Source organism: Vidua chalybeata, chromosome 15 (assembly GCF_026979565.1).
Source record: "Vidua chalybeata isolate OUT-0048 chromosome 15, bVidCha1 merged haplotype, whole genome shotgun sequence".
Taxonomy (NCBI): Eukaryota; Metazoa; Chordata; class Aves; order Passeriformes; family Viduidae; genus Vidua; species Vidua chalybeata.
Window position 1 is genome coordinate 7,451,974 of NC_071544.1, and position 19,929 is coordinate 7,471,902.

The following is a 19,929-nucleotide window of genomic DNA, read 5'->3' on the forward strand; positions in this document are numbered from 1 at the left end:
GGGTTGCAGGGCAGAGAGGCCTCACCTGGTCTCTCCTCTGTGGCCTTGGCAGCACATTTATGGAATTTTTCAGTCGTGCCCACGTGGGAGTCGTGGCGGCCAGCCAAGAGCTCCGGCAGGAACAGCCCCGTTGTTAATGATTGACTGGTGAGATAATGCAATAGCCCAGCCCTCGGTGTGCTTCCCTTCCCCGCTCCGTGCCCGTGCTGTGCACCAGAGCACCACAGAGCCAGGGCAGTGCCAGCCCGGCACTGTCACCCTGCACCGGGATGGCCCTGGAGCCTCCCGCTGGCCCGGGGACATCCCGCTGCTGTGGTGACAGGTGAGAGAAGGGAATGGCCTCTGACACCTGGGAGTGCATGGAGAACTCCTGGGGCTGTGATCTGCACGAGTTCTGCTTCAGTGACTGTGAGATCCCTGCGGGCACAGCTGGACTGTGGCACCAGAGCATTGGCTTCTGTTTCATAAAGAGAATACTGGAGGTAGAAAATGTGCACTGTCTGTACTCACTGGGAGCGTGCCTTCAGATTGCTGGAGCTAACAGGTAACCTGGTGTGTGCAAGGTGTCCCTGCCCATGGCAGCCAGGGGGGAACTGGATGAGCTTTAAGGTACCTTCTAAACCAAAGCATTTTGTAGTTCTGTGATTCTAACAAAACCAAACAACATCTCTGTGTGTGTGTGTGTGTATTTTAGATGCCTATACCTGGTACATATTGTCTGCAGCCGTTGCTGTGCTGTTTGTATATTTGCTTTATGCGAGAAAAGAATGAAAAGAACATTCTGGTTACTCTGTTGTTTGTGTTGTGTTTGCTCTAAGTCTGGAGAACATGATTCTGCTGATCCATGGTCTGAGTAGCTGCTCCTTAGCCTGTGGATAAGTGCCTGTGTTTGGGGAGGGATTCAGCGAGATCCCAGCTGCAGACCTTTAGGGCCGCAGTGCGTGGTGGATGAGCTCACTTGTCTCTCCTGACGCGCGGATTTTCCTTTACCTCAGCAGGGTCCCTTGAGCAGCTGGGGGACACCAGCCATGTCCTTGGCCCCGCAGGGTTTGGTGCAGTCTGTGACAGGTGGGTTTGGGTGCTGGAGACGCACCCAGCCGTGCCAGGTGCTGGTGGCCCTGTGGCACGTGTACCAGTGGCTCACAGGAGGGTTGGAGGGCTCAGCAAAAGAGGAGGTGCAGCGTGTGCCATCCCCACCGGGCAGCGTGGGGCAGGCAGAGCCAAAGGTCCTGCTGGGGAGGGATGACTTAAACATGGTGCATCAGCCCATCCAGGGCCAGGCACGAGCTGCTGGGTGGTGGTGAGAGAAGAAATGTTGGACAAACAGGTGTGCAGGTGCTGTGTTTTCTATCAGTCCTTTCCCCCCACCGAGGGCAGACTCAGCTCTCAGGTGCATCTGCTGCCAGAGTCCATGTGCTCCCTTCTGAGGCACCCTCTGTAAGAGCCAGCCTGGAAACAGGGGAAGGGGCAGGATGTATGCTGGAAAATATTAAAACCACATTTTGAAATGTTTAACTTGGGGCTGGAAGCCGTCTTAGGCACATGTGGTTGCACCAGGCCACCTGAACTTCAGGGCTTGTCCTCAGGATCTCTGACTGTGAAAGATGGCATTTTCATAGGGAAATGTGTGAATGTAACCAAATAATTGAGGGCAGAATTGAATTTGTAACAGAAAAATTATCTTTAAAATCCTGAAATTATCAGTGTGTTTTAGTGTGTAAGGGACCAATCGCATCCCTGCTGTGGACATGGACAGCCTAGACTGTCACCTGAGTCTAATACAGCCACAGGAGCTCTGCTCTATCCTCGAGTGTATTATTATGTGGGTTTTTTTAGAATAAATAAAATCTAGGTCTGTGGTAAATGGATCAGGTAAAGGGTCTGGCAGGTATACATTTTTACACTGAAAATAGCTACTTTGGTACAAAATGTACTTAATGTTTCTCCAGCACAGGCAATGTTTGATGCTAACGGTGAAATGTAGATTATAGAGGACTGATTTGGGATCTCAGAGGGGAATTTCTGTAGAATGGGTTAAATATAGAAAGGTGGATCTGCAAAAACTCACACCTTTCTGTTTGGATGGGGACTAGCTGGTATGAAGTGCTCCAGACAGGAAATCACTTGGTCCCTTGCTTGTATGTACCCAGCAGACCCTCTCACTGAAACTGCCACTGCTCTCTGAATTACTCACCTGTTTTCAGAGGTGAGCACCTGTCCTGCAATGACCTGCTTAGGGAAAGTCTCTCACAAAAGCTCTGAGTGCTGCCTTTTCCCAGAACTGAATTAATTTGTGCTTCCCCAGCATTTTTCCTCTGCCATCTCCTGCCAGTCTTGCAGCGTGTCTGGAGGGAGGCTGAAGGAGGGTGGGTTTAGTGTAGATATTGAGAAGAAATTCTTCCCTGTGAGGGTGCTGAGGCTCTGGCACAGGGTGCCCAGAGAAGCTGTGGCTGCTCCATCCCTGGAAGTGTCCAAGACCAGGTGGGATGGGGCTTGGAGCAACCTGAGACAGTGAAAGATGTCCCTGCCCACGGGAGGGGGTGGAACAAGGTGATTCTTAAGGATCCTTCCAACCCAAACCATTCTGTGATGCTCTTTGTGGACCAAAGGTTTGGTTTCCGCCCCCCCAATTCCGAGCAACCCTCACCCCACCATTAAACCTGCTCTAATGTAATTGTTGGATATTTCCAGATTATTTTTAACTACTAATCCAGGTTTTCATTTTTTGTTGTGGAGACCAAAGATATGTTTAGTGAGATTAAGCATAAACACTTTTGAATTCTGCCCAAACAAAAGCTGTGGGAAAATACTGGAATGCAATATTTGCCAAAGGAACAGAGCAGTCTAATATATTATTTCTTGTGTATATTTGGTGGTTTCCTCTTGTTCCAGTGGAATGTTCTGTAGTAAATGGATATTGCATTACTGTCTGCTCCAGCCCAAAGGCAGGCATAATTATATTTAACATCTGGATGAATTAGGCTGAAAACAGACATCCTCTGGAAAGGAACAGTTTCTGTCTCCTATGTCAAAATAAGAAAGAGCTAATGGCTTTTTATAAAATACCACATTAATTGATCTGACTTCATAATCCTTGATTTATATACAAGAAAATGGAAGTGCTAATATTAATTGCCAGTTGTATTTTAGACTGCTGTTATGAAAGACTGGAAAAGTTACATGATGTCCTGAGGATAGTAAGGTATTAAAAAATTAATTTTTAGTTAGGAGGAGTGCTGAGAAGGCAAGAGGCCTGGGTTCTGCTCCTGATGTGGGGCTCAAATGGTTTCATGTAAGGCAGAGTCCTGCTGGTGTGGCAGAATAGAATTGAAGTTTGTAAAATACACTCTGAGGTTCAGGGAGATTGTTTTGTGAGATGGAGCTCCACTTCCACATCTGTGCTTGCTTTCTCTCTGTTTCTCTCACATCCCCAGCCTCCTCCTCACTTGTGTTCAGTGTTGGGAAGTTTTCCAGGTACCACAAGCTGATTCCTGTGCTCTCCTGTTCTCGGGGCTAATCTAGGTGAGCCAGCTTGACCATGTCACCCTCTCCTCTGGGAAGGTCTGGTGGGATTCTCTGTTCCATATTTTACCTGTCGGTATTCCCTAGATGGAAATGACTTTGGGAATGTAGTGAAGAGAGTATATTTCTGTATCTTCATGAAGTTCATAGCACACAGTCTAAAGCTTGCAAAGTTCAGGAAAAAGTTTCTTTGTACATTAAGGGACCAGAGAATGAACTTTTTGTTCCATTTGAAGTCATTTGAAGTCAATTTAAATTATATAAACACATATATTTATATACCTAAAGAATATATATCTATAATCCCACTTCATTAAGGTGAACTGGACGCTGCTCCTTCCCCGGTCAGTGCCTCTGGATCCATCCTTTCCTAAAACTGGAGCTGCAGCAGGAATGTTTGTCCTCATTGCAGGTTTGTCTGTGGAAAACATAACCACAGCATGTAGAAATTGGAATCTGCAGTGTTGCTCTGGCAAGGACTCTTGGACTGCAACTACAGAGCCATCCATAAAGCTTCTGAGAATAGTTTTATATTAGAATAAAGCATATATAGGTGCCAGAAAACCACAATTCTTCAAAGATGACTTCAGGACATTTCCCAGCCAGCCAACCCTCACTAGTAAGTCTGAGTGAGCGTCAGCTCTCCCAGAGCTCTGATAAAGTTGGAAAAGGCAAATTCTGATCCAGGCAGTGCTGGGAGTACATTGGGTTTGGGATGTGTGGCAGCTGGTGAAGCTGCCTGTAATAAGCACTTGGGTTTTTTCTAATTATAGGCAATTAATAATGAACATGTTTTTAAAACTGTGCTTGCACAGATTGCTAACCAACTACCAACTCAGAGGATTCTGGACTAAAACCATGTCAGTGGAAGGAGATGTTGAACTGAATTACCCCTATTTAAAGGCCAGTTTCTTCTCTTGTGAGCTTGACTTGCTGCCTAAGCTGTGGGAAGCTCAGTGCAGCCAAGGAGCAGGTCAGGGGGACCATGAGAATTTTATTTTTCCCTGATGTTTCTTGGACGGCCTTGCTGGGAAGCAGTCAACATGTAGAAATGAGAAAACATCTTTATTATCGTTATTAATTAAATTCTATTCTATTAAATAGTTAATTTAATAATATATATAGTAATTCTAATGACATATGTTTAAAAATCAACAGTGTCATTAGATTTTTTTTTTCTTTTTGATTTTTAGTACTTTGAAGTCCGTAATTTTTTAATGTTCTTGTGGTGTTTTTGTAGCCTGTAAAAACACTATGGGGCTAAGTTTATGGCATCAAATGAACTTGATTAGATTTTTAAAAGAAATAAGGAAAATATGATGACATTAAAAGGGATAAAATGGAAATAGTTGGGAAGAAATGCACACATTTGGGATGAAACTGATTTCTGGCAAAATCATTTTCTGAGAAGCACTTACAGAGGTAGAAGAAACAGTAAGTGTTTGGTTTTTAATAGAAGAGAGACTAATGCTAATGGAAACCAAAAGAAACTTTTAAGGCTGAATAAAGAAAGTAATGGAATTCGAGGGAGAGGTATGTAGTGGGTGACTGCTCTCATTAAAAGGTCAGACTCTGTTGGGTGCTCAGAAAAGGTCTCTCATGGGGCTGTGAAGAATTGCCAAACCTCATCTTCCTCGTTAGTTCCTTGGCCAGAGATGGGGCCATAGCTCTCCTCCAAAGGCAGTTTATTTGGGCCATAGCTTTTCATCACCCAGGAGGCGTGTTAGGCAAATGCCAGATGTTCCTGTCCACCAGTGGGATGTCATCCCTTTGGGAAGTGGTGCCAGGAAGGTGTAGGACGGACCCATTCTGGTACTGTGGCTCCAGCAAAGCTCCCTTGCTGGTCACTAGGGATCTCTTCCTCCTTAGAGAGCCTGGCATAGCAGGGTGAGGAAGTTTAGGAAGGTTTGTCTGTGCCCCTACACAAAAAAAGGGGATACTGAGATGCATTTTATTATTATTATTATTATTATTATTATTATTATTGTTATTGTTATTATTATTATTACTTTCATCCTTCTCTAAATTTCTCATGACACTTTGATAGCCCCAGAAAGCCTCAATTGTGTATCCATGGGTTTTACTGGAAATGTTTACATTCCTCAAACTATGGTGAAATTTATTTCTGTGCACACAAGGCATAAACCTCCTCTAAATCCCACTTAGGCTCTGTTTTGGGACTGTGTGACACGTTGACTTCCCAGTAGCAGGGTGAGCCTTCCACTGGGCCTGGAAGCCAAATGTGAGATTTTGTCCTTGGGTGTTGATGTACAATATCCTTGATGACCATTACCTACCTGCACAATAGTTATGGAAATTGCACTAAATGAGAAAAACAGGGATTAGAGTCTTCATAAATCTTAGCAAAATAATACAGATTAGCAGAAAGTGTGTTTTTTCAGTCAACCAAAGGCAGTATCATCTGCTATGTTTGCCTTCCTGTTAGAAACCTAGTCGAAAGCTCAGGGGGTAAAATTGTTGATTATAGGCTAGAAACAAAGAATAACAAAGGGAAAGTATCTACTAAAAAGAAAAGGGAGAGAAAGAGAGAAATAGTAACTTTCAGAGATGCTGGGCACAAAGGCAATGCCAGCCACACTTTCCTGAATGTAATATCCTTGCATTTCTCTCACCCTTTCAACAGTCATGTCAAAGTGATGGAATTTGAAGACTTCAGCATTTGTCTGGAATTTCTGGATATTTCAGAGTCTGGTCAAAGAAGCAGCTCTTATTTCCAGACATGTTGTATCTCAGAGAATGCATCCATGTTGTGCAGGGGCATGGGTTCTGTCCAGGAATACCTGGATGGAGGCCTGGGAACCTGTGCTAGATCACCAACTAGTGACCTCCTGAAGGTTTCTGGGATGTCAGAGACTGCACCTGACTTCCCTGGGATTCTGCACCTGACTTCCCCGGGATTCTGGCCTCTCTAGGCTGCCCTGGGAAAGCCAGGAGGATCACCTGCTAAAGCAAGAGTCTCTCAGGTGATCTTTTGGTAGCAATGAGATCTCAGGGTCTGGGGAACAGATGGGTCAGGTGCTGCAGCCTGTGCAACAGACTGGAATCTGAAGAATTTCAGTTAATATTTACATCCAGTGTTTACCCTTTGATAAGGAACAGGTCATTCACTAATGTGGACATGACATAATATTGGGAGGTTGTCAAGGTGTTTGCTCTGTGTTTTGCACACTTGTTCTCTTCTGGAGAGCACTTGGTGTACTGTAGTTTGATCCAGATCAACAGCTGTGGGTTTCCCCTTTATTTTCATGGAGACATTTGTATAAAAACAGAGCTAGGAAGGTTTGAACTTTGCTTGTGTTTATTAAGGGAAATTCTCATTCTTGCTTCTGTGATGGAAAGATTGTGTTGGTCACTTCAAGGGAACTCCACAAGTGCACAAATTATTTCAGACTGTGTTATGTGCTAGGGGCCATTTTTCCTGGGTTGTTGAGGGCAAATCAGAGACTTGATAGAGAGAATACCTGTGTTTCTGATGGGTGATGATTTGTTTGGGCAAGCATTGTATATAAGTGCAGGTGAGTTACAGATCAATTATGGCACCTGGCAAACTCTAAATGAGGTCAAACAAGACCAAACTGTAATTATAATAAATCTTTCCCTTATAAGACAGCTAAATTGTTCACTGACTGTGGTCTGGAGTCACTAGGTTTTCTCTGTACAGAGTTAATTTGCCAGACATGAGGCTTTGACATACTGAGTTTGTTGCAAAGAATTCAAGATTGTGCAATGCAAATCACCTTTCCCTAGAACAGAACAGGTTGATATGGATGGAAGTTAAGTTAGCCTCTATTTTTAACAACAAAAAAGAACAAGCAAACAACTTTGGAACTTAATAGGTTGATAGTGGCTTTATTTCTTCCTTGGGCATGGAGTGGATATACTTCCCTGCACTCTTACACTGTTACTACACTTTCCTTCATCTTTCAGTGGCTTTGGTTCTGATACACTTTAACATTTTTCTTCTTGCTTTTGGTGGTTTACAGTGCAGGTATTGGAAGCGGGTCTGGAATGGCACATTGTATTCCAGCCTTGCCAGAATGTATCTGAGACCCAGAGACAGCACAGTCCATGAGGCCACCTCCCCATGAGATCAATAATGTCATTGTTCATGTCAGTTGACTTTTAAGGACATTCATGATTTTCTCTTACATGGGAAAGAGAGGGCAGTTTCCACATAGTACTTTGAAGACATTGAGGTAAACAATTCTGCTGCCAGGGTTTAGGAAATATCCTCTTCAAAAGAAATAAGACAAGTTTTCCCTAAGGTGTGTTTCAGTATCAGTCAGAGCTTCTTACCTCAGTATTATAACATACTGAAATTATATTTCCTGTTACTTCTGGTATCATCATAAAAACCTGAGTCATAAATTCTTCTCTGTATTGCCAACTCCACTGTAAATCCCAATGAGGAGCTTAAAACAATGGGGGAAAAGAGAACTTGGGAATGACTGGTATAGGAAACCAGGAGAGTACTGCCATTGATAGACATGAACTAAATCACAACAGTTACTTGGATTCTACACATTGCTGTGAAAAGTTAGAGCCAAATTCTCATTGTAAATCAGGGTGGCTCCATGAACTTCCATGGAACTCTGCCAGCACATCCCAGACAAAGACTTGGCTCCATCTATTTACAGCACCATCAGCAAGAGCTGCTTGGAGAGGTTCTACTGGGAGAAAAATTTAATTAAAACAAGGGAGATAAGAATGACAGAGCAATCTGTCTTCTGGATCTCTTGTGGAGTGTGGCTCCTGTGGGGTTTGATCCTGTGCACCCTCAGCACCTCCAGGTCCCTCTGAGCTCTCCCAGTGGTCACTGCCATGGGCCAGACCTCCAGGGCACTCCTAGGAAATGTAACTGCAGTGGGATACCCCGTGGTACCCTCCCAGTCTGCACTCGGTGTCACTGCAGTCATTCAATGTTTTTTTTTCCTCAGTGGTTTCAGAAAATCCAAGGTCTTCCTTTCACCAAGTATCTAAGGTTTTTATTTCTTTAAATTCCTCAATACGCTGTGGTGAAAAGGATGGGGAATGGCATCACCAGCCACTGATGCTTCCTGTTTCCTTTGTGACCCTGTTATTCAGGGACAGACATTTAAATTTCACAACTGTGTTTTAAATCATCTGTAAAGAGGGAGAGAACTCCAAACATCCTTGAGTTGGTGTCTTACTAAAATGTTAAAAAACAAGACAAACATCCAGGGAAAAAGAAAAAAAAAAAAAAACAGCAGGCAAATTACCACTTTGTGGTGTTAGGCTGTTTTCATTTCCCAGAAACTAGTTAATTTATTTAGTGTGCCCCACCAGTCCAAGTTTCATTTATAGATTAACTTGTGTATTTTGGCTCCTATCCATCTCTTCCTTTGGCTCAAAATGAATGATACCAGGACTGTCTTTGAAACAAGGAAGGAATGTGATTTTTTTTTTTTTAATTAAAGAGAAACATCACCCTGAAACCTCTCTTTCTGCCAGCTTTTTGAGGTCCCACCACAGAAATACGATATTGGGAATGGCAGATTAGTGTCTGGTGAGTTCAACCTTTATGAATAAATCAGACATGTAATATTCTAGAGGGATCTGGGCAGTGTTTGTGTCTCCTCAGAAGGCCTTTTACTGGAGCAGCTCATTGATGAAGCTTTGCAAGATTGTTTGTTTGCTTTCTTGTAATAACTAATCAGTTTCTAGAGCTGGTCTAAATGAGAATTACTAAACAAGGTTGCTGGATAGCACCACTCTGGTGCCAGGTTCAGTCTTTTATTTGGGGCTGCTACTGCCTGGGAGCAGGTCAGGGGGTTTGAAGCTGGCACAGGTGGCTGACAGGGTCAGGCTGTTGGTGTGAGAATCTCCTGCTTGTCTTCCCTTGGCCCGTTGGGTTGCTGCTTGTGGAGATCCATGTGTTAAACTAAACCTATGGCATCATGCACAGCAATCAGAGAGCAACTGTCGAGTGCTGCTGATAAACACAGGCTGTTTTCCAGACTCTGCAAAATCTCTGTATTTGTCATACGTGAACTCTATGCTGGTGCTCTTTCCTAGTGCATCTGGGGGTTTGCAGGGAAGTTCTGGGCTGCAGCCATAAACATTTGGCCATCTTTTAAAATCTGTGGCTTGGGACTGACAGCAGAATGCCTCATCAAGATGCTCTGTCAGTCTCAAACACCTTTTTCTAGGACTCTGGGAAAGGTTTTCCAAGATGTGTCAGGAGAATCCTCCCACTGAGTCTTTTTTCATGCACTTCTCTTTCTTTTTAGGATCCTCTAGATATAATTGGAATGTAACTATAAAGAAAAATGTTAATTTCTAACAACTCAGTTGTGGACTTTTAATCAGACTTGGATTTCTGGAAATACTACAGCATGACTTCAGCTGGGAATGAGATAGAAAGAGGGACTCACAGGCAAGGTGGCAGAACTGGGAAGCTGGTAGAGCCTGTGGCCTCTCCTGAAAATGATCATCTTTTGTCAGTGAAGTCAGTCAGCAGCATGGAGCATCTCTTGCAGCTCCCTGGAAGGGCAGACTCTGCTTACAGCTCTTTCTCAGGAGGATCAAACATTCCAGAATACCCCACACCATCGTGCCATGGTGAATACTTCTGTGTGCCTCCAGAGCAGGGCCCGTACATGGACTCGGAATATGTGACAGGAATTTGTAATCTCAGTGCTGCACACTCTGCCCTCAGATCCCCCCAGCCGTACAAGGCACCAGACCTGAGCACCCGCAACAACTCCCACAGCTGTGGAATTACTCCTTCCCAAAGGACTTCAAACCAGGGCCCTGCAGCCCTGGCAGTGTCCCCTCCCGCACTGTCCCCTCCCTGGTGCCCCCAGAGCTGTAACATCACTCACAGGCACTTGGACAAGCCCAGGGAGAGCCGAGGCTCTGCAGGGCATGCTGAGGGCAGTGTGCAGCCAGCTCCTGGCCTGCAGCACGGCCAGCCAGCAGGCAGAGATGGACCATGGAGTCAGCCCTGGGATGCAGTTACAGAGAAGGATGTAGGGCCTCATAGGGAAAAGCCTCTGGAAAACAAGGGCCTTTCTTCTGATTTTACAAATGAGGTATCAAAGGTTCAGGTGTTAAAGACAGAGGAAAATGGAGAGTGCAGCCTATCACAACAACCTGCAAAGAGAAGCAATCCACACATTTTCAGGAGACCTTCTTCATTCATTTTTCAAGAATATTTAAAGACAGACTCTGTAATGAATGTTCCCAAAACACTTTCTGCGTATAATTCAGGTCATGCTAACAAAATTCCCAAAGAGATGAACTTCAAGTCCTATCACCAAGCACATTCCAAGCCCAGTGCTGTTAATGATACACAGGAAGTCAAACAGTGTCCCAGGGGTGTGTGTAAGCCATGTGCCAGAGAAGCAGCTCTGCCAAGCACTGTGCCAGGGCCCAGCCAGAGGAAAGAGTCCTTGCCCTGTGCTCAGGGCCCACTCCATGCTGAGTGGCATTCAGACATGGATCAGGATGTGTTTGAGGACAGTTTGGAATTAAGATATATGGAGAATGCTCTTCTAAATAAAAATGCTCCCAGGAAGCTGAGCAGTTATGCAGACAAAAATCAGTGCTATGATTCTGAAGGAAGAATTATGAGCAATACTAGGGAACTAGTCCCAAACCAGCGAAACAAAGTGCAGAGATCACCATTGTCCTGCAGCTGCAAAGCTATGGAAGTAGAGCACCCTCAGTGTGAGGAGTTGGATCAGGGAAGGAGGCACTGTTGTGATGGCACAAGCCAAATGGCTTTTTTCAGACCAAAGGAAGATTCCACATCTCAGTCATTACGTGAAGTCCAAAAAGAAAACCAGGGTAACAACAGCAGTCCTGACCTCAGCACGTGTCTGGAACAGGAGGAACCTCCTGCTCAGAAACACCAGCCTGTATTTCAAACACAGCTCTCAAGACAGCTTCGGGAGGAGCAGGCTGGTGAACAAATAACCAGGCAGGCAACTCCCATGCTTTACTACCTTTCTGCAGGGAGAACCACCAACGTCCTGCACCCCAACAAGGAATCAAGGAGCTCACCAAAGGAAATTCCATCAAGCAGCTATGCTGCCTCAGCACAGTGTCTAGAGATACAAAGAGAAGGCCATCAGCTTGAGAGGAGCAGCCACCACCATCAGCGCAGTGCTGATGATCTCCAGCTTCAGAACAAAGATCTCATTTGGAGGAGTCCTGCCTCATTCACAGAAGAGTGTTTCCAGAATGACTACATAGAGAAACTAAAAGTAGCTCAGAAAAAGGTTCTGAAAGAAACCTCCTTTAAAAGAAAAGACTTACAGATGAGTTTGCCTGTCAGATTGAGACAGAAATCCTCTAAAAGGCCATCAGTTGAACACCTTCGGTCTTTCTCGTTATCCAGTGCAAGCGAGGATGCCAAACCTGTTCCTTGCTCCCCTTCTCATCTAGAATCCTTGGAAAGTTTCAATAGAAATGAAGAAATAAGGAGGCCACAAAAAGGTCAAGCAGGGGGAAGGAAAAGGGTAACCCAAGAGCAAAAGAAACTCTGCTACTCTGAGCCTGAGAAGCTCAATCACCTAATGGATAAAGAAGTATCATGGAGTCAAGTTAGGGATGAAACCACTGAGCAAGGTACAGTGGCATCCAGGAGAAGGGATCTGGAGAACAGAGGAAAGGCATTTTCCAGTTCAAGTGTCTCCAGGACAGAGCTGAAACAAATCCAGCACAGTGCACTGATCAAATACATGGAACGAAAGATCAGTCAAAGACCAGGGGGTTCACAACACCTCCCACTGCAGAAGAGGCTGTCAAATCCCAAAGCTCCTCCTGTCCAGATTTCCAACCCAGATGGAAGCAGGATGATGCAAAATGATGAGGTTTTCTGCCAACTTCTCCCTGAACAAAAATCACCAGATGTTTTCCCTCCTTTGCCTTTTGCTCCCCCACTGAGTGTGACCACCAGGTGCGATCCCAACCAAGGGGACAGGAGCTGTACCAGCAAGTGTCCATCAACTGAAAGTCTCCCACAGGCCGGGGGTTCTGCACCTGGGAAAGCTCCTGAGAGACCAAAATCCACTCCCTCTTCCACACAGGTAAGAAACCAGCACCTAAAGGGGGTATAAAGAAAGTCAAGAGGGACTCTGGCACTTGGAAAATGCATTTGCAGAGAACACGTGGTGTATGCAGGATGAGGCTGTTTGTGCTCCAGCAGTCATTATTGTTAATGACAGCAACTTCATTAGAGCCCTATCCCAAAAAAGGTCATTCTAGGAAGAATTTTATAAATGACCAACCTTTTTCGGCTCCTGAATTTGAAGGACAGTAGCTGTCAATATTATTGAGGAGAATAAAGAAGATAAAGGGCCAAAAAATAAATAATTAAACATACCACTAAAATTACCCTACTGAAGAGACTGACAAACTTCCACTAATTCTGAATTTCTGAATTGTTATGAGAGTAAAAGTATTTTTTGTTGACAGCTATTCTTTCGGTTTTCTAGGGGGGAAAAAAATTGATGCTACTTAGTAAGAGTGTAGTACCAATTTAATTAATAAAAAAGAGGTAGACAAAAATACCCCCTAAGATTAAAAACAAAACAATGAACAAAACCCAAACCTTTCCCCCTAGAAAAAGCAACAACAACCAACCAAACAAAAAACACCCAAAAAAACCCCAAACAAACAAAAAAAAAAAAACCCACACAACAGAAAATAACAAACAAATAAAAAAGCACAAACCCCAGTGAACCTACTTGGAGCTGTACCATCAGCTTCCCTTTCTGGGGATAACCAACATGGGAGTAGAATTAAGCAGCTGCCTCGCCTGAAATGCTGGTTGGCCCAGTGTGCTGTTTTCCCTTCCAGGACACGTGCAGATGTGCCAGAGGTGCGGCAGCACCGTGCCGGCGCTGCGGGAGCTGCCCCGGCTCCTCCAGGTAAGGCTGCAGGAGCTGCGCTGGCTACAGCCCGTGTCCCAGCGCTGCTCCCCGCCTTCTCTCTCGGGACCCTTGCTTGTGCACATGGGAATATTCACCCGTACTGTCTGGTCAGCATTTAAAATCCTTTCTACCGCCTGAAGTGCCAGGTGCCCCGAGCAGCTGTCCCTGCTCAGCCGCGCTCCATCAGATCTCTGGGATCACAGCTCCCTCCTCCGAGCTCCGGAGCAAACAGCATTCCAACAGCTCGGAGATGCCCAGTCCTGGAGATGTGTGATCAGGACTGCTGCAATAGGGGATTTGGGTGTGTTTTTTCAAAGGAAATAAAAAAAACTGTGCCATTTACACATCCCTAATTAGGAAATTTGTGTTTTAACTCTCCATATTTGCTTTCCAGTTTGAGGAGCACCAAGGGAGATAAACATCTGAAATCTGTCTCAGCGAGGCAGTGATGTTGACTCTTCTGTAGTAAAAGAATTTCCACTCTTTCAAAAATATCCCAATGGTTTCTGGAGACTTGAATGGCTTATGGGAAAAAAAAAAAAAACTTTTTCTTAAATTTCATAGTTTAGAAGGTTAGCATAAAAGTAACTGAAAGTTCAGGCAGAACCATAACATCAGAAACATTTGATCATAGCTCCTAAACAGTCTGCAAAAATATCTGTTATAGAGGGAATGCCTCAAATAATAGGAACTGTCTTCTTCCTCACAGTTTCCATGATCCTGAGAAAGATGGACCCAAGAATCATGAACAAAATGACATAACTGGACATGTGTGTGGTCAGGATAAAAACAAGCAGGCTCCTGAAACCTCCATTCCTGTCCCAAGAAGTGGAAGCAAGGAGAGTGCTCAAGTGGAGGAGGAAAGCAGAACTCACTCTGTGAGTGGGAATGCTGCACTCAAGCATCCAGAGCAGCAGCATCCTGCAGCTTCTCCAGGGCAGGGAGTGCATCTCCACACAGCACCAGCTCAGCCTCACCAAGGACACAAACATCCAGCCAAGGGTTTACTTGCCCAGGAAACATCCATGCACAGCAACCACGATGATGTTCCCCTGGAGAGAGAGACACACCTGCCCCAAAGGAGGCTGCAGTCTTCTCAGGACCAGCGATGCCAAGAGCTTGCTATGGAGATCATTGCCAAAGACAGCTCTCTGGTGGACATTCTCATGCCTCATCCTCTTAGAAAAACTGCTTTGGACCTGATGGAGGGTTTGTTTCCTGTTAACATTTCCATGCTGGATAAATCGCGCAGGAAAAGGGGAAAGCCACAGCATGTTCAGGAGAATGAGTAAGCAGACAAAACCAATTATGTAGCACTTTGGTCTGTTTTAATGTATAGATACTATAAATACTGGTAGTAAGATGAACTTGAGCACGTTGTTTCATTTTTGCTTCATTAGAGAACGCAGCTTTCTGATTTACATACCAAGAAATGTCTGAGGCTAAGGGTGTATAATGGAAGAAAAGTGGTTCAGTGGTTCCTTATTAAAGGGACTCTGACAGACCTGGGCTGCAAATCTTTTGCTCTATGTCTTCCAAAAACTTAGATCTCCTGTGGTGAGAAGAGAGGAGAGTGATCCTGAATCAAGATGGATAAAACCATGAATTCAGTGTTAGTGAAGAAAACTGTAAGTGTTTGCTTTAGGTAATTATTTTCTTCTCCAATAGCAGGAAAAGTCATGGAGATGGACCAGAAGAATGTCCAAAATCTGAACATGAAACCAAGCAAAGGAACAAAGATCCTGCCTCTATGAGAAACCAAGTCCTGAAGAGGAACAGAGACAGCACAAATGAGCTAGATGACATCACATCTAAGAAAGTATGTAGATAACCCTCACAAGAACCACTGTTCATCATGACAAAGAAATTCTTATTAATGCCATTATTACTATGGATATTTTTATCCCAATAACATTTCACAGGTAACTTTGAATCAGTTTTTGACAGTAGGCAAAGTACTGGAAAACTGGCATATTGATCATAAGTGGTGGTATTTAAATCCTGCCTGATTTGACTCAGATCTCTCATCTGTCATCATTAAGGTTTTCTTGCACAGCCAGCTCCTGTGCAGCAGCAGCAAACTCCCAATTTAACACTCTAATCTAATCTCAAAATCTGTAAAATAAATCAGAACTGGCAGCCTAAATAAGAAATACTCTTTACTCTGAGAGCAGGCAGCAGCTTCTGCACATTCCAGTGTCCAGTTAATTCCATACATGCAGAGAATGGGGGACACAGCTGGACAGTGACAGAAGTATGGAGCTTGGAAGGGTGATTATGTACCTTTGCACAGTTAGATGGGCTTTTCCCCTGGACATGCTCCATCTCAGGTAACAACAATCTGCCTTCCCGAGGCTCCTCCTGCTGTGCACATTACCTGCTGTCTTACTGCTGCTCCTGTTCATGGTGGCATTGTCCAGCTTCCAAAGAAGCTGATGGTGTGCTCCCACTCAAGTCTTGAAGACTTTTTCCATATAATTTCCCTGTGAAACAGCCTCCTCTGATTGCTTTTCTACCTAGGCACCGTGGCCTGCTTGAATTGCCCATGGAACTGACTTTTTCTGTGTGTATAAGTGAAATTCCAATCAGTTCTTCCAAAGCTTGGTACAGAGCTGGGACTTCATGCTCATGTCTTAGAACAACAGTTCTGTGTAATCATGTTGTAATCTTTATTGCAGTTCCCTTCTGACTGATTGAAAGCTCTCTGAGCCAGAGAATATACCACCAGCTAAAGTGATTACCAGTAATTTGCTCTTCAGAGTTTGAGAATTAAGTACAGCTTAGAAAATATCACGGCTTTTCCCCCTTTTTCCTTTCCTGCAGCTTAAAATTATTTTAAAAGTCAAAAAATTTGGCAAAGACAATGTGAAGAAAATCCATTCTCTAGAAGTGATAAGGATTCTCTTTGGCAGTAACAGTTCCTGTGATTTCTTTCTTTTTTTTTTTTTTTTTTCTTTTTGCAGCTGGAACTCATGGCCAATCTCCAATCCAGGCTGCAGGCACTGTGGGAGGAACAGGAGCTGGTTCTTTTGGAAGTCAGGGAATGTGCCAAGTGGGGCGAGGAGCTGGAGGTGCTGGTGCGGGACCTGTGCAAGCCCAACGAATTTGAGCGCTACATGATGTTCATTGGGGACCTGGAGAAGGTGGTGAGCCTCCTGCTCTGCTTGTCCAGCCGCCTCGCCCGCGTCCAGAACGCCATGAGCAGGATGGATGGCAACACAGAGCCTGAGGAGAAGGTGAGAGACAACAGAGGTGCTGAATTTTAGTTCACTTCTTTCCAGGTGTGACTTCTTTATGTCCCCAGGGCTGAAGCAGAGCAGAGCAGGTCCCTGGTGAGGACCAGGTACAGTGCTGGAGCACAGCAGTGCAGAGTGAGCCTGCAGCTGTGTGCTGGGGGCCAACAGTAAAACCTTGAGAGGCTTCAAGCCATGGGGGTGCCTTTGGACCCTTGGGCTGCTCCCTGTGGAGTGTGGATATTCTCAGCTCAGTCAGAGAGAAAGAGAAAGGTTTTCTAACCAAGCAACAGCCTGGGAAACAGTTGGGAAAGAATGTAAATAATTCTCTAATCTATCTTGTTATTCACATTTTTTATAGCTATGCTCTGCTACTGTGTGTCATTCACTGCACACCAATGGTGGGGGATGTTTTTACTCTAAGACCAATAAAATTAGTCTTCTCGATGTTCTCTATATATAGAGCGGTACATTTGAAATAAAAGAGAGCTCATTTTCTTAGCCTTCTAATCTAGAGTTCTCTGTTCCCGTCCTGCTCAACAGCGTCAGTGGAGTAGCTCCAAACCTGTGCTTTTCGTGGGTTTATTTCTCCACTGATAATTTAATTGCATTAATTACTTGCCTTTGAAATCATATTTCACTAAATGGGTTTGTCCTAGTGAGCAGGAAGGTGTGGTCATAACTTGAGATAAAGCTCACTGTAGTTTAACTCAACTAGCCAGCTTTGATGGAAAATGAGGAATTGTCTCATGTCACCAGGAAGTAATTTCAACTCTTGCAAAGTCTCCTTTTTGCTGAAGAAGAAAAGCCAAATTTATCCCAGGAATTATGCTTTTCTGCTATGCTTATTGCTCTAATCATGTTTTTATCAACACAATACCTGCTGTTATCTCTCTTTTGGAAATTGGAAAAGCATAGAGTTACAAAAACAGGGATTTTTTGGAGCTGTGTTGCTGCTGACCTGTATCTCTGGAGGTTCATCATAGTTCACACACAGAATAGCACTAAAAAGGTCCTTTCATGCAGTGTGACATAGAGAGTCAGGATTCACCTCTTCCAAAATGTCCGTTGTGTTAATGTGAATAATTTTAAACAGTATTACATGCTTACTTTCACTTTATGGTAGGCAGGAAGGGTGTTGTTTCTCTGGTATTACATTTACATTCTTCATAGGAAACACATTTAAATAATTTATTCAAATCTTTGAATAAAATGCCTAATAAAGACTTGGTTAAGTGCCAGCAACTGTTGGCATAATAAAGACTTGGTTAAGTGCCAACAATTTTTAACAACTTTCTTCCACTAACTGCATTTGCCCTCATGTCAGCAAAACCAGCAATCTCAGTTTTTGACTCCATTTTTAGGGTGTCAGTAATGACCATTGCTCTGTGCTCTATTTATGGACACTGTCCTGAAACAGCACATTTTCCATCAGGGTAATCCCCATGAAAATGATTACAGCTGAATGAGAATTAACTCAAGGTGAAAGGTACAAAAATCCTGTAGAACAAGCAAGGCCCAACACTTTAAAAGAAGCCTTTGATGAACAGTTACTGTCTACATCACAGTTTTTTTATCACACTGATGCCTTTTCGTGGTCTTAAAAAATTGAGAGCCAGATACGGTTAAGTGATAAAGGGTCTTTACTTTGGTATTTAATAAGGATCTTTGTGGTGCCCCACTTTGCTAAGGTGGACCGTACTGCAATGCACACACACGATAGATGGCACATACAATTTATAGACCTTACAAATTAGCATATCTAACAAAGATGCCCCAATGAGAGGCTTGGATGAATGGCGTGATCTCCCCCCATCCCGAGGAATTCCCCCCTGGATGGGCTAAATCTTAGTTTACAGGATATGTTCCAGAGAGGACCTTGGTTTTCCAAGATCCAGCAGCAAGGCGTCCAGGGGTTTGGTCTCTTGGCTGTTACAGAATGCCAGGACTATGCTCAGTTATCAGACTTAAGGAATTACAAGTATGCATGCTAAGAGTACTGAGGATATATAAAAGGTATATAAAAGAAAAGGCAAAAAATCACCTTGGCATCAATATGGACCTTTTAATAGAATCCATTCTATCTTTTTAATTTGTCAGTGGCACTCTGGCCACATGCAACACACAAAACACAAAGATACATATCTTGAAGAGCTTCTAATTGAATGAAGATTGTTACAGAATACATTAAAATGACCAGAATTTTAAGTATATTGATTTTTTTTTTCATGAGGGCAGCATAGGAGAAGTGAGCCTTGATGGCATTTATCATGTCTTTACCTTATAAGCCACAAGAATGAGTAATTCAATTGAGAAAAAACTCAGGTGGAAAGCCCACAAGAGGAAGTAATTAAATTAAATCGACTGTGGCTTCCAAATGAAGAAACAGAGCCTGGCAGGAATGATGGGTTCTCATGGTGTGCTGCTTTGTTTTTTTATTCCATTAGCAATCGCTGAATGAACGGCACAAGCTCTTGTCTCGACAGCGGGAAGATGCAAAGGACCTGAAGGAGAATCTGGACCGGAGAGAACGCGTGGTCTCTGGAATCCTTGCCAAATACCTGACAGAGCAGCAGCTCCAGGACTACCAACACTTTGTTCAAGTCAAGACCTCCTTGCTGATTGAACAGAAGGACCTCGAAGAGCAGATTAAATTTTTCGAAGAGCAATTAGAAAATCTCAAGCAAAGCATCCCCATCTAACACCCACCACCAGGCCAGACATTTTTATATGTACTATGTGATGTTTCCCTGGAAAGCCACACGCACTCCCATCCCAGGGCTCAGTTTGGTGGATTCCTCCAATCCTCTTTGTGCCACAGCATTGACAAGTGTTCAGATGCTCTGGGATGCTCCAGGCACACTCTGGACATGCTCTCCACTTGGACAGGCCAACTGACAGCATCTCAGTGTGTAGCAAACTGCCTTGTGGACATGACTGATAGGATTCATTGCTCCTATTAACTGAATGTGTATTTCCCCTTCCTCTTGTCTGTGCATCTGTTTCCAGATTGACATCATCATCTCAATAAAAGAACCATACAAATATTTGCCTCTTGTGGGTGGGTTGAGTGTTTGAAATGAAAAATTATGTGGGTGTTCAGATTTGAATTGGTGATTACACAAAGCCATAGGAAATGTTATGGACCATTTCAGTGAAACTCCTGCACCCATTTCTACTGTTTATATGTGTGACACAGTAAAAATACACTGTAATGAAAGAAAATAATGACTTCCTTTCTTGGCAGTTGT

General features: G+C 43.9%; 1 protein-coding gene across 4 annotated transcripts; it reads left to right on the forward strand.

Moving 5' to 3' along the window:
* The first annotated feature begins 205 nt into the window (after positions 1-205).
* LOC128795880 (protein Shroom1-like) lies at positions 206-19,728 on the forward strand. Of its 4 annotated transcripts, none has more exons than XM_053956967.1 (7): positions 206-544; positions 9,795-12,599; positions 13,372-13,442; positions 14,155-14,733; positions 15,114-15,264; positions 16,409-16,681; positions 19,126-19,728. In XM_053956967.1, the coding sequence occupies exons 2-7, from the start codon at positions 9,900-9,902 to the stop codon at positions 19,378-19,380; spliced, it is 4,029 nt and encodes a 1,342-aa protein (XP_053812942.1). In that variant the 5' UTR covers positions 206-544; positions 9,795-9,899; the 3' UTR covers positions 19,381-19,728. The 4 variants fall into 4 exon arrangements, 3 of the variants coding, with proteins under 3 accessions (XP_053812942.1, XP_053812944.1, XP_053812943.1); XM_053956969.1 differs by having other exon boundaries at positions 15,117-15,264; XM_053956968.1 differs by lacking the exon at positions 206-544 and adding an exon at positions 595-609.
* The last annotated feature ends 201 nt before the right edge of the window (positions 19,729-19,929 follow it).